The sequence below is a fragment of the Dasypus novemcinctus genome, chromosome 2, assembly GCF_030445035.2.
Source record: "Dasypus novemcinctus isolate mDasNov1 chromosome 2, mDasNov1.1.hap2, whole genome shotgun sequence".
Taxonomy (NCBI): domain Eukaryota; kingdom Metazoa; phylum Chordata; class Mammalia; order Cingulata; family Dasypodidae; genus Dasypus; species Dasypus novemcinctus.
Window position 1 is genome coordinate 182696078 of NC_080674.1, and position 13474 is coordinate 182709551.

Consider the following 13474-nt stretch of genomic DNA (forward strand, 5'->3'; position numbering starts at 1 on the left):
GGCAAGCAGGTGCTCAACCACTGAGCTACATCCACTCCCTAATGAGAGTTGGCTTTTTAGTTCATTTGTTTGTTTTTAGAAGGTACCGGTGATTGAACCTGGGACCATGTACATGGGAAGCAGGCGCTTAACCATTTGGACTACACCTGCTTCCCCTTTAGTTCTTTTGAGAGCCCTCTGGGCAGTGTTTGTGTCACATAGAGCCCTCCCTCCATGGTAGCTATTGTCCTCGCAGTGTCTCCTACTTCCAGAAAGACCACCAAGCAGGGCGCCGAGAGCCTGGGGCCTGTTTCCTGTCACTGACTCTACCAGTTGGACCACATGGTTAGGGTGTGGTCCCCGAAAGCCCCAAAGAAGAGAACTTCCACTTCTAGAACATTCCACTTCCAAACATTTTAGCAGGCCCTTTAGCCACACTTTGACATTTAAACCCAAAGCAAACCACTCTATGCTCCTAAATCCCATCCTGCACCCAGATACTCTGGAGATTAAATTATTAAACTACAAGCTCCTTGAATGAAAAACAATCCTCCCGAGCCACTGCCGATAGGAGGCAGCCACTAAAGGCCTTCTAAAATGGAGACAGACGGGCAGGACAGGTGCCAGCGATTCTGCCCAAGCCTCTGGGGAGGCGTGGATACCTTGATGGACAGAGAGCCCGACTCTCTGTTCAGGGACAGGTCGGCCGAGAGGGAGGTGCCGTAGTCCATGCTCTCCAACGCGGCCAGGCTGCCACAGTCCGAGTCCCTCTTGGTGGGGCCTGGGGCTGCCGGGGCGGGCGGCTCCAAGCTGCCGTTGGCCAGCTTCTCACCGCCCAAGGTCTCCAGGGCACTGCTGACGGGCCGGCTCTGGCCTCCCTTCTGAGACCTGCTGGCTGCTGGGCTGAGGTCGCCACCCTGGCCAGCGGCCCGCTTCTCCTCAGCCATCTGAATCCTGGCATCCATGGACACCGGCCGCGTCTTGCGGAGGGGTGCGAGCACGGCTGGGCCATTCTCATTTCCAGGGGCCACGTCTGGGGGGCTGGTGGTCTCGAGGGATCCGGTCCCAGGAGGCTGGCTGCAGGGCCCGTTCGCATCGTCCTGAGGCTGGCCGGGCGGCAGCGGAATGGACGACGATTCCTTGGGAAGCTTACCGTCATCGAGGCTCAGCTGACTCACCGCAGGAGATTCCTGAGTGGGGGGCCCCAGAGGCTTGAGAGAGAAAAAGATAGTCAAGGCCATATTCCTGCACGTCCAAGGCCAGAGTCAGTGATGCAGAGGGGTTAGAAAGTAAGACACTCCAGTAAGCCACAATCCTCACCACTCCCTATTGCCAACCCAACAATAAAATTACCACTTGTCTTAAGGAATAGGAATTTCCTGTCTGTCTCTAATCTTAATTTAATAGCTGTTATTTCTCCTAAGACTGGAGACGATTATGGCCAGTGGGACTGCTCATACTCCTTCAAAGGGGGACAGCAGCTACTCTGCTCCAGTCAATTGCAAAGATGTAGGAAACTGGGCCCATTGTAGCCAGAACTTCCAAATTTTCTAGACAAGCAGGAAATCTGGATTTTTACATCACATCTGATTTTTAGATGACAACTAATTTAAATTTTCAAAAAATCACATAAAGGCCAAACAAAACCTACCTAGGGGCTAGACCTAGCCTACCAGTCATTAAGTTTTAGAGTTTTGCTTTGTTTTTGTTTTTCTAGAACTCTTGGGAAGTGGAGAGTACAGGAAACATGGCTCCTGTGAAACTGAACACCCACCTATGTGGATAAAACATCAGCGTCCAGCTTCATGGATAAAGCAGCCACCCCTGGAATCACCCCTGGCTCAGGAGTGGAACACTGCCATGTCCCAAAGACCACAGCTGTGCCCCCGCCCCGACTTATGGGCACCCCTCCTTGCTTGGCATCTCGGCTCACTCTCTAAATACTACAGGTTGGTTTTACCTGTTTTTAAACTTTATATAAAGAGAACCACACTGCAAATTTTTTGTTTTTGTGGGGTTTTTTGTCCCACTAGCCCCTGGTTTTTGACCTTGGATATGGCAGGTACCGGAAGCAACTCCAACCCACCTTCTATCGGATGCCCAGAGAGATGGTTCTAAGATTCGGGTCTGGCCCTGTCATCTCCCGACCTGACACCCAAGCCCCCGTGGGAAACCCCCCAACAGCCCTGCTGCCCTCAAGATGACTCAACTTCCCCGGGGTGAGGTCAGGTGGGCCCCCCAGCCTCACGTCGGCTGCCTCCTCCGGGAAGCGGGCCCCCGGCAGGCTGCCTCCCTCTCCCGGCTCCCCTACTCCCGCTCACACCAGGCCACCTGGCTTCCCAGACCTCCCTCTCCCGTCTGCTCAACAGCGCTCCGGGTCCTCTCCCTCAGAACTGCTGTAGGGATGGGAAGAGCCCTAGGTACAGGGCTTGCGGTGTGCCCAGGGCTTCGCAGGAGCTGTCCCTGCTCCACTCCCACTCGCCCCCCTCCCAGGGCGAGGACCTGCACCAGCCTCAGGCTCCCCCCACGACAGCACTAAACTTGTGAGAGCTGCCGCCTTGTCCCCCGCACAAGGATGGGGGGTGTCTCCGTGCCCTGGGGGGCAAGTGCAGCCCTGCTTTTCTAGATATAATCTAGCTAGCAAATCCCCCTCTTAGAAGAGGCCCTTCCCAAACAGCTGGGCCAGAGGTTGTAAAACAACTGCTTCCCAACAGAACCTGGCCCACGGACAAGGCCTGCCGGGCTCCGATGTTTTTTAAAGCATTTAAATGAGCTCGGAGCTTCTCGGCGAGGGCTGCGGCTACAAATGAGTTCCAAATGTGGCCAGGCCCGGGTCCCTCGGCGCTTCTGGGCAGCCAGACGGGGCCCGGGGTGGCCGGAGCCCCCGGCCCCACCGCCTCTGACCACGTGCGGCCTCATCCCCTTATCCCAAAGCGTGGGGAAAAGGCTCTCAAGTTGTAGGTAAGTCATAACGCGAAGAAGGCTGCAAAACACTGAATGAGCGGCCCGCTTTTTAAAGCTGGAAGATTCCACCTGAAAAGCAGACTGCTGCTTTCCCCTGAAAACACGGGATCTGGCTGGCATCGCCGCCGCCTCCCCTGGTACCTGCGGAGCGGACGTCTGCAGCCCATGAACTGGAGGGAAACTGAGCGAACCCTTTGGAGCCTTCCCAGGTCTCCCCCCCCAGGCGGGGCCCCCGTTCCTCCCGGCCTTACGGCGGCCGCGTCCCCGGAGTCCTCCTCTTCCCCCTCCTCCCGGCCGTCTTCGATCTCCTCCATCACTTCGGCCTTGGCCTCGGCCACCAGCTCCCGCAGCGCCTTGTTGCTGGTGGTGCTGCTGACAAAGGGGTGCTGAGGGGGGCAAGACACAAACAGATTAGAACCACTTCGGGGTGAGTGGGGGTGGGCAGGGCAGGCGACGGCTGGGGGAGCTGATCCTCCATGCAGATAAGGCCAGCGACAGCCCCGAGCAAATGTGGACACCACCTTGGAAAAGGAGGCCCAGAGGCAGCTCAGAAAAGACCTGTGTGTGGTGGAGAGTGCGCACCTCAGCTCTGCCACTCACCAGCTGTGTGATGCTGAGCCTGTCACTCAACCTCTCTGGGCCACAGGCTGCTCCTGTCAGAAGTGGAAATGGTAATGCCGAACTCACGGGGAGATGGGGAGGATTAAAGGACATAATGCACGTGACAGCGCTTAGCTAAAGAAAGAGCTCAAGCAGTGTTTGAGGGTTTGTATATTGCTTTATTTCCCCTTTTTAAAGGTTTTAGGGGAGCAGATACAGCTCAGTGGTTGAGCTCCTGCTTCCCATGCATAAGGTCCCAGGTTCAATCCCCAGTACCTCTTAAAAAAAAAGTTTTAGCATATGATTTAAAAATATATGTACTATATGTATATTTAAATTGAGGAATCACAAAATAATGTTGACAAATCTTAAGGGCACAGCTTCATGTACCCTTTAAGCTTGAGCTACATCCACTATTGACTTTTTTTGGATGACTTTTTATGTATATACATACATACCTGATATAATCACCATCCAGCTCAAGATACAGAATGTTTCTATCATCCAGAAAGTTCCCTCATAGTCTCCTGCAGTCAATCCCACTCCTCATAGTTGCCTGTCACCAGAGATGCATTTTGCCTGCCCTTTAACTTCCTATGCACAGGATCACCACAGTATGTAGTCTTGTGTCTGTGAGACTTCCCTACGATGTTGTGTATGTCACTAACCTGTTCCTTTTAAATTCCTGTGCAGACTCCACTGTACAAATCTGTTACAGTTTGTTTATCCATTCTGCTGTTAATAGACATTTGGGTTATCTTCTGTTTTGGGCAACTATGAATAAAGCGGCCATGAATATCCTTGTATATGTCTTTCAGTGGACACATATGCTTGGTTTTAAGAGGCAGAGACAGAGGGGAGTGGATGTGGCTCAAGCAGTTGAGCGCCTGCTTCCCACATGGGAGGTCCCAGGTTCGGTTCCTGGTGCCTCCTAAAAACAAAAACAAACAGCAAGCCAAAAACCAAGAAAACCAACTCAGAAGAGCCGATGTGGCTCAGTGGTTGAGTGCCAGCTTCCCACATACGAGGTCCCCTGTTCAATCCCCTGCCAGGTAACTCAAAAAAAAAAAAAAAAAAAAAGTAGAGGCCTGTTCTATTCCTGGGCTTTTACAGAAATAAAAGTGAGTGCTCTTTTTTATGGATGTTGCAAAACTGCAGAGCTCTTAAGGCCTCCATGGATGTTAAACCAAGTATGAGTGTTGTGTTGCCCCACTGAGAATCTGTCCTCAGGCATCTTGTCCTGAACACCAGGATGTGAAAAAGGAATGGGGTGGGGGGGCAGGGGTGGAGGATGTCATTATATAGGAAGTCTGATGAAATTCACTCTTTTTGTTATCAGAACATTTATCTGGGGAGGAACAGTGTCAACAAGATTGTAGGGAAGTGTTTAAATGGCTAAAGTGAGTAAATCTTGAAAACACATGAACAACCGATAAGCTCACCACAAATCATTCTTATCTGTCTGTTCCTTTAAAACCATCAGTTTAGCCCACCCGGAGATACCCTATCTACCTGTCCAAGTTATTTTTAAAACCATCAGTTTTTGGAAGTCCACTTGGAGATACCCTATCTACCTGTCCAAGTTACTTTACACACCTGAAAGTAGTACAGTCACTTCTTTTAAAAGAGCTGTATCATTCAATTTTCCTAAACCAGTCTGACTTTCTCTTGTTTTAAAAGATTTTAAACATTTTAAATTTTCGTTCTTTCCCATTTTCCGATTCATACAATGATTCATTCTAGAGCCAGATGTTGAGGCATTGATATGCCACAAGCTGAATAAGGCTGTGCAACCAGGCCGACCAGTCCCTGGCCTCAAGGGCTTAGCATCACCAGGGACGACAGATGTGCAAGCAAACGATAAACAAAATCATTCCAGATGCACAGTTAGCGGGACAGCAGGAGCCTGGGGCCACGTGAGCCCGGCCAGAGAGCTGTAGGCTACTTAGGGCCACTATGTAGAGGTGAAAAATTCCAGCTTAGACCTAAAGGATATGAAGGGGCCAGCAGGGCAAGATCTGAGCCCAGAAAATTCCAGGGATAGGAGGCAGCAAGTACCAAGGCCCTGAGATAGGACAGAGCTTGATGTCCTGGAAGAATGGCTGGAAGGCTGGGTTGGAGGAACACATAGAACAGAAGCAGAAGAGACAGGAGAGGAATGGCCATGGATGGGATGTGCATGCAGGGCCCTTGGGCCTTGGTGAGGACCTGAGGTATTATTCTAGGTATACTGGAAGCCACGAGAAGGCTGCAACAGAGAAGTGATAAAGTTAACAGTTAACCCTTAATTTTTTAAAAGATTTTTTATTTATTTCTCTCCCCTTCCCCCTGTTGTCTGCTCTCTCTGTCCATTCACTGTGTGTTCATCTATGTACGCTTGATTTCTTCTCAGTGGCACCGAGAATCTGTGTCTCTTTTTTGTGTGTGTGTCATCTTGCTGTGTCACCTCTCTCTATGTGCGGTGCCACTTCTGGGCAGGCTGCGCTTTTTTCACACAGGGCGGCTCTCCTTACGGGGCACACTCCTTGAGAGTGGGGCTCCCCTACACGGGGGGGACACCCCTATGTGAGCCGGCACTCCTTGTGCGCATCAGCACTGTGCGTGGGCCAGCTCCACATGGGTCAGGAGGTCCTGGGTTTGAACTGAGGACCTCCTATGTGGTAGGCGGATGCTCTATCAGTTGAGCCAAATCCACTTCCGACAGTTACCCTTTAAAGATGCCACTCCGGTGCTGTGTGGTCCTGAATGGGACATTAATAAGGGTTTACAAATCATGGGAAACAAGAGAAGCATACGAGTTAGGAGTGCTGGTGCTAGACTCCAGATTCAGACTGCCTGGGAGGAAATCCAGCTTCTACCACCAACCTGGACAGGTCACTTACCTCCCTAAGCCTGTTTATTTATCTGTATACTGGAAAATACAGTGTGGTTGTTCTACGCATTAGAGTAAGTGCTCACGACACAGCAGCGATCATCATCATCATCACTGCTGTTACCACCACCATCATCACCGTCACCATCACTACCACCCTCTCCACCATCATCATCATCACAGCCATTATCACCATCACTGCCATCATCATCTCCATCAACATCAACACCTTCACTACCACCGTCATCACTGTCCACCTCATCACCATCAACACCATCATCACCACCACCACCATCACCTTCACCTCCACCACCATCATCATCACAATCAGCAGCATCACCATCATGACCTTCAACGCCATCACCTTCCATGTCACCACCACCATCATCATCACCACCACCACCACCGTCATCATCACAATCAGCATCATCACCATCATGACCTTCACCGCCATCATCACCTTCCATGTCACCACCACCATCATCATCACCACCACCACCACCGTCATCATCACAATCAGCATCATCACCATCATGACCTTCACCGCCATCATCACCTTCCATGTCACCACCATCATCATCACCACCACCACCACCGTCATCATCACAATCAGCAGCATCACCATCATGACCTTCACCGCCATCATCACCTTCCATGTCACCACCACCATCATCATCACCACCACCACCACCGTCATCATCACAATCAGCAGCATCACCATCATGACCTTCACTGCCATCATCACCTTCCATGTCACCACCACCATCATCATCACCACCACCACCACCGTCATCATCACAATCAGCATCATCACCATCATGACCTTCACTGCCATCATCACCTTCCATGTCACCACCACCATCATCATCACCACCACCACCACCGTCATCATCACAATCAGCATCATCACCATCATGACCTTCACCGCCATCATCACCTTCCATGTCACCACCACCATCATCATCACCACCACCACCACCGTCATCATCACAATCAGCAGCATCACCGTCATCACCTTCCACATCACCAACACCATTATCACCATCACCTTCACCATCACCTTCATCGCCACCACTGTCATCATCACAATCATCAAATCACTATCATCCCCTTCCATGTCACCAACACCATCATCATCACCAACACCTTCATCGCCACCACCGTCATCATCACAATCAGCATCATCACCTTCCACGTCACCAACACCATCATCACCATCACCTTCACCATCACCTTCATCACCACCACCGTTACCATCACAACCATCACAATCACTATCGTCCCCTTCCATGTCACCAACACCATCATCATCACCACCTTCATCACCACCACCGTCATCATCACAATCAGCATCATCAGCATCATCACCTTCCATGTCACCAACACCATCATCACCATCGTCATCGCCATTACCTTCAACACCACCACCACCACCACCGCCATCACCATCACACCCAGAAAAGCCTTTAAGAAGCCCGGTTTGGGCTCACAGCCATTCCTATCTCCTCCTACACCCCCACAGAGCACAGAGTTTTGGCTCAGAGGATGCAAATCAGACCCTGATGTTTCCTGAGTTTCACTATGCAACTCTACACACGCGAACTTGAACAAGAAGCCTGGGATACTTCACCACAGTGCCTGAAGCAGACAGAAACAAATAATGCAGGCAAAGACTTCTGGAAATACCAGGTTTTCATCAGGAGACACCACACACTGACCATATTAGTGGCTTCTTAGCATGCCCAGGAGCCTCGCTTTCCCGAGGCTGAATCATTTGCTCCACTGCCTCCCCGAGCACTTCAGTGTCCTTAGGTGGCGGAGGCGGAAGTGGTGGAGAAGAAAGCCTTCAGCGGAGGGGGCCATGAGCAGAGCAGCTCCCTTGGACTCCAGCCTCCTCGAAACCCAGGGAGAGCGGGGCTGGCAGATGGCGCCCCTCCTGCAGCTGATTAGACCCAGAACACTGGTCTGTACACTGCTCTGGGATACAAAGAAAAGACCGCCTCCCTTGCTCCACCAGCACCACTGCCTTCAGGGACGCATTTAGAACAGACTTCCTCCAACTCCCAATCGGCCAAGGCCCATTAGAGACAAAGCCCTGGTTACACGCAAGGAAGGGCATGGGACCAGCCCCGGGTGACCAAATGGGCCATGTGCCTGCACGGGGGGCAGGCTGGCCCAGCACAGGGGCCCCCGAATAGGTGCTTGGGTGCCCCAGTGGAAGGCCCGAATTGAAGGGGAACTCGACCATCTGCTCCTGCAGGGAGAGTAACAGCTGCTGAGTGCCGTCTCTGCTGGGAGCCCTGGGATGCCAGGACGGGCAGGGTCACGCAGCTCGCCAACTGGCACGACTCCTGCAGCCTGGCCGTCCTCTCCAAGAACTTAAGCCTGTTCTCCCCAGGCGGTCCTCAGGGTGCTCGGCAACCATCAGCCCGGGGTCCCAACACTTGGAGACCGGCTTTAGAAAACACCTAAGAGGCTGTCAAGTTTCAAGTACCGTATCTTTCCTTCAACACTCTCCTCTCTTCTCCTTCATTCCTCCATTCCCTCCTTCATTCAGTTTCTGAGAGGAAGCTTGCCAGAAGGGTCAAGGGCACAGACTTTGTAAGCACGTGCCCAGGATTAGAATCCCAGCTGGCTGACCTTGTGCAAGCTACTTAACCTCTCTGTGCTCAGTTTCACCATCGGTTCAAGAGAGATCTGAATGGTGTACCTTCTTTGTGTGGAGAAAAGGTTATGTAACAGTTTATTATGTAAATTATATTTACTTGCTGAGGTCCCACTATATACCAGCACTGTTCTAGAGGTTTGGAGCACATCTGTGAACAAAAAAAAGACAAAGACTGTGGCCCTCAGGGAACTGGAGGCTAGTGGGGGAGACAGACAATAAATATCAGAAGCAAGCAAGTGGTAAAATATGGAGAGCTGTGTGTCATGGAAAAAAAAATAAGTAGAATAGAAGTGGATGTGGCTCAACCAGTTGGGCACCTGCCTACCACAAGGGAGGTCCTGGGTTCAGGTCCCAGTGTCGCCTAAAAGAAGATGAGCAGATGCTACCCCCACCTCCAATGAGCTAGACGCCACCCCTGCCGCAACGAGCAGATGCCACCAGCCAGCAGACGCCACAGCCCACAGCGAATGGATGTGGCTCACGCCACTGGGCACCCCCCTCTCATGTGGGAGGTCCTGGGTTCAGTTCCCGGTGCCTCCTGGAGAAAGTGAGCAAAGAATGAGCAGACAGACGAGAGAACCATTTGGGGGGAGGGGGACGATAAAGAAAAAAAGTAAGTAAATAAATCTTTAAGAAAGAAAAGTAGAATGGGACAAGGGGAATCAGTAGTGGGGACGCGGATGGAGGTGGCAGGTGTGCAACTTTAAGCTGGGTGTTTGGGGGAGGTCTCCCTGAGAAGCTGACATCTGAGCCAAGACTTGAAGGAGGGAGTGAGTCAACCATGGAGGCATCTGGGGGAAGAGCATTCCAGAGAGAGCAGGCAGTCAGCGGAAAGGCCCCGAGGCAGGTGTGGTCCACGGTGTTTGAGGAACAGCCAAGGTAGGCGCAGAGGGGGAGGGTGACGGAGGGGGGCCGGAAGGTTGGGGTGGAGGGGAGCGGCTCAAGGAGGCCCTCCGGGGTCCCGGAGCTCGGCTTTCACGCTGAGTGAGACGAGACGGGGGCTTTGGACAGCAGAGGGGCCCTGGGTGCGGGTGGTGTCTTAAAAGGATCCCTCTTGCAGAACAGATGTAGCTCAGTGGTTAAGCACCTGCTTCCTTTGTATGAGGTCTGGGGTTTAATCCCCGGTACCTCCTAAAAATAGATAGATAAATCAATCTGTCTATCTATCTAATATATTCTATTAAAAAAGAAAAAAAAGGATCCCTCTGGCTGCCGTGTTGAGAACAGACTGAAAGAGAGCAGGGAGACCAACGAGGAGGCTGTTGCAATAATCTAAGCAGCTGATCATGATGCGATGGAGGTGGTGAGAAGCGGGAGGTTCTGGACGTTTCCAGAGACAACAGGGCATTCCAGGGAGAAGGGGAGAAGAACTGGGGATGCTTGCAAGGGCTGGGCCACTGGAAGGGTGGACAGATTGCTGTCCACTGAGACCAGGAAAGCCACTGAAGGAGCCCACTGGGGTGACGACCACGATGGACGGGTTAAGTTTGAGATGCTGACCGGACGCCAGAGAAGAGATGGAGAGGAAACAGCTGGGTCCTGGGGAGCGGCCTGGGCTGGGGGATAACTGTGGGCACAGGGTAAACTGGATGAGACCACAGAGGCAAGTGAGGCTGGAAGTCCTGGTGCCCCCACGTGGCTATTACTCGGAGCAAAGAGGAGCAAGTGAAGGAGACCGAGAAGGATTGACGAGGGAGAAGGAAGGAGGATGAGTGTGGGGACCTGGAACCCAGTGCTGACAATGAGGGGTGGGGAGGGGTCTACCACGGCGGACGCGGCTGACGGGTCCAGGAAGGCGGGCGGGGAGGCCTGACCCGACCATGACGTTCCACAACGTGGCTGCTGTGGACGACCTGGACGAGAGCCCGGGGAGGAGCGGGGTGGGTTTAAGAGCAGACCCAGTAAGTTCTTTCTAGCATCGAACGTGTGACAGCTGGTATGCTAAAACTCTCATTCCCTCACAGCATTCGGTGGCATACTATCCGTATTTTAGACGAGGAAACCGAGGCACAGAATGAGAATCACCCGGATTCCAGTGTGGGGCAGCCAGATTTCAGGGCCTGGGTAGGAACCACTGCCTAAACCGTCCCTAAGAAGGTCTGCGTGAGTAGATGAGCAATCCTAGGGTATCGGGGCAGGAGTCAGCTTCCTGAGCCAGGCAGAACCCAGGGCCGAGGCCGGGGCCTGAGCAGCTCTGGGTGGGGGGCAGCCGAGAGCTGGGCCGGCCTGTCACTCAGAGCGGGGCGACCTGGGGGCGTCGCTCCAAGCCTCGGTGTGCCTGTCTTCAGGAGGCAGGAACGTTCCTCGCCCACCAAACTCGGACACGGAAAGGCTCCAGGAAAAGCTCCCAGGGGCTCTCGTCCTGGAAAGTGTCCCCTCTGTCTTCAGAGTTCTCTCCGTCCTTCTGTAGCCCTGTCCGCCCTAATCTAAGAAAGCCCGGCAATGACAGTCGAAATGAAGAATGTGCAACTATGTGATTACACCAAATAGCATCGATTGTACCCTTTGGATGGAGTGCATGCTCTATTAATAGGTATCAATATAACTGATTTTTTAAAAAAAAGTCCTGGCAGGACATCTTTTCCAGCCATCTCAGGGAAATTCCTGGCTGAGGCTAAGGCTCCAGGACTACTGGTGAGTGGGATGGAAGACAGCTGGTCTCCCCCCCACACCCCCGTGCAATGCCCCAGAGGCTGGACGTGTGAGGGCGGTGGGTGCCTGCTCACACACACACACACACACACACCCATGCAATGCCCCAGAGGCTGGACGTGTGAGGGCAGTGGGTGCCTGCGCGCGCACACACACACACACACACACCCATGCAATGCCCCAGAGGCTGGACGTGTGAGGGCAGTGGGTGCCTGCTCACACACACACACACACGTGCAATGCCCCAGAGGCTGGACGTGTGAGGGCAGTGGGTGCCTGCGCGCGCACACACACACACACACACACACCCGTGCAATGCCCCAGCGGCTGGACGTGTGAGGGCGGTGGGTGCTTGCTCACACACACACACACACACACACACACACCCGTGCAATGCTCCAGAGGCTGGACGTGTGAGGGCGGTGGGTGCTTGCTCACACACACACACACACACACACAATGCCCCAGAGGCTGGACGTGTGAGGGCAGTGGGTGCCTGCACACACACACACACACACACACACACACACACACCCATGCAATGCCCCAGAGGCTGGACGTGTGAGGGCAGTGGGTGCCTGCACACACACACACACACCCGTGCAATGCCCCAGAGGCTGGACGTGTGAGGGCAGTGGGTGCCTGCTCACAGGAAACCATTGGCCCCAAGCTGAGTGGAGCGTTTGCATCTGACCATGACAGAGGCCTCCGCCCTCCACCTCAAAACCCCCCTCCCCACGCTGACCCCCCAACACCAGCAGGCCCAGAAAATGACTCCCGATACTTCAGGCATTTGCTTTCCAACACAAACCAGAAATTTAAAAGCAACGCTCGGAACGCCACCCCCCCAGCAGACAGACCCTGTTCCTCATCCCAGCAGCTTTATGTTTTTTAACAATTTTATTCAACGCATCAAACCTTCCCTGAGCTTGGCACTTAATGGGGTCTTCTCATTTGACCCTCACAACGACCCTGGGACTGCTACTACCTCACTTCAGAGACACACACACAGGTTCAGGCGCTCGCTGGAGGGGTCAGGGCCAGCCCGGGGCGGCACCGGGATCTGAACCCAGGACTTCGCCGTGCACGGTCTGAACCGCTGTGTGGCGCACCCTGGATGCGCATAGCCTGGCCCAGGATGCCCACTGTGGCCCGGGGCCTGGAGTCCAGCAGGCCCTGGGGAGAAGCCTGCCGACAGCAAGAAGGAACGGCGTGCTTGCCGGGGCGTCATCCTCCTGCCCCCCACTTGGCAATAGGGATGGCGCAACGGGACAGAAGGGTGCGCCCAGGCTGCCGTCTCCCTCTCCCACCCGCCGCGGTGCGTGGGGACGGCGAAGGGCAGATGGGAGGGCAGTGGGCGGGGGCGTGTGTGCAGCTTTCCGACCCCTCTGAACCCAGACGCTCCCGGACAGCTGCTCTGCCTGGTGGAGGTGGCTCACCGGCTGTCTTCTGTCCTTGTAAGGAGCTTCAAGGCGACCGCCTGCGTTCCCTCCCTGAGGCAGTACGGCCAGCGCAGGACACCGGCTGAGCTCCACCTCTCACCCCGCCTCTCACCAGGGCTGATCTCCCTGATTCCAGAGGGCGTCTCCCGAGAGGCCCCCCACCCTGGGTGCCCCCCCTCACCCGGGGACGGTCTGCGAGGCCCTTGGGGCGACACGGCAGGCCTGCCGTATTCTGAAAGATCTTCTGCTAGGTGGCCCCTTGGCTGGCACCCGGGACCCTGGGCTGTAGGAGCCATG

At 53.8% G+C, this 13474-nt stretch overlaps 1 protein-coding gene across 1 annotated transcript in view; it reads right to left on the minus strand.

The window, feature by feature from the left end:
- STK10 (serine/threonine kinase 10) overlaps window positions 1–13474 on the minus strand; it is a 126301-nt gene that overhangs the window by 38934 nt on the left and 73893 nt on the right. Inside the window, exons 8-9 of the mRNA XM_004464768.5 lie at window positions 3195–3329; window positions 642–1190 (exon numbers count right to left, since the gene is read on the minus strand). Of these exons, the coding sequence (XP_004464825.2) occupies window positions 642–1190; window positions 3195–3329 (684 nt within the window). The remainder of the gene's footprint in view (window positions 1–641; window positions 1191–3194; window positions 3330–13474) is intronic.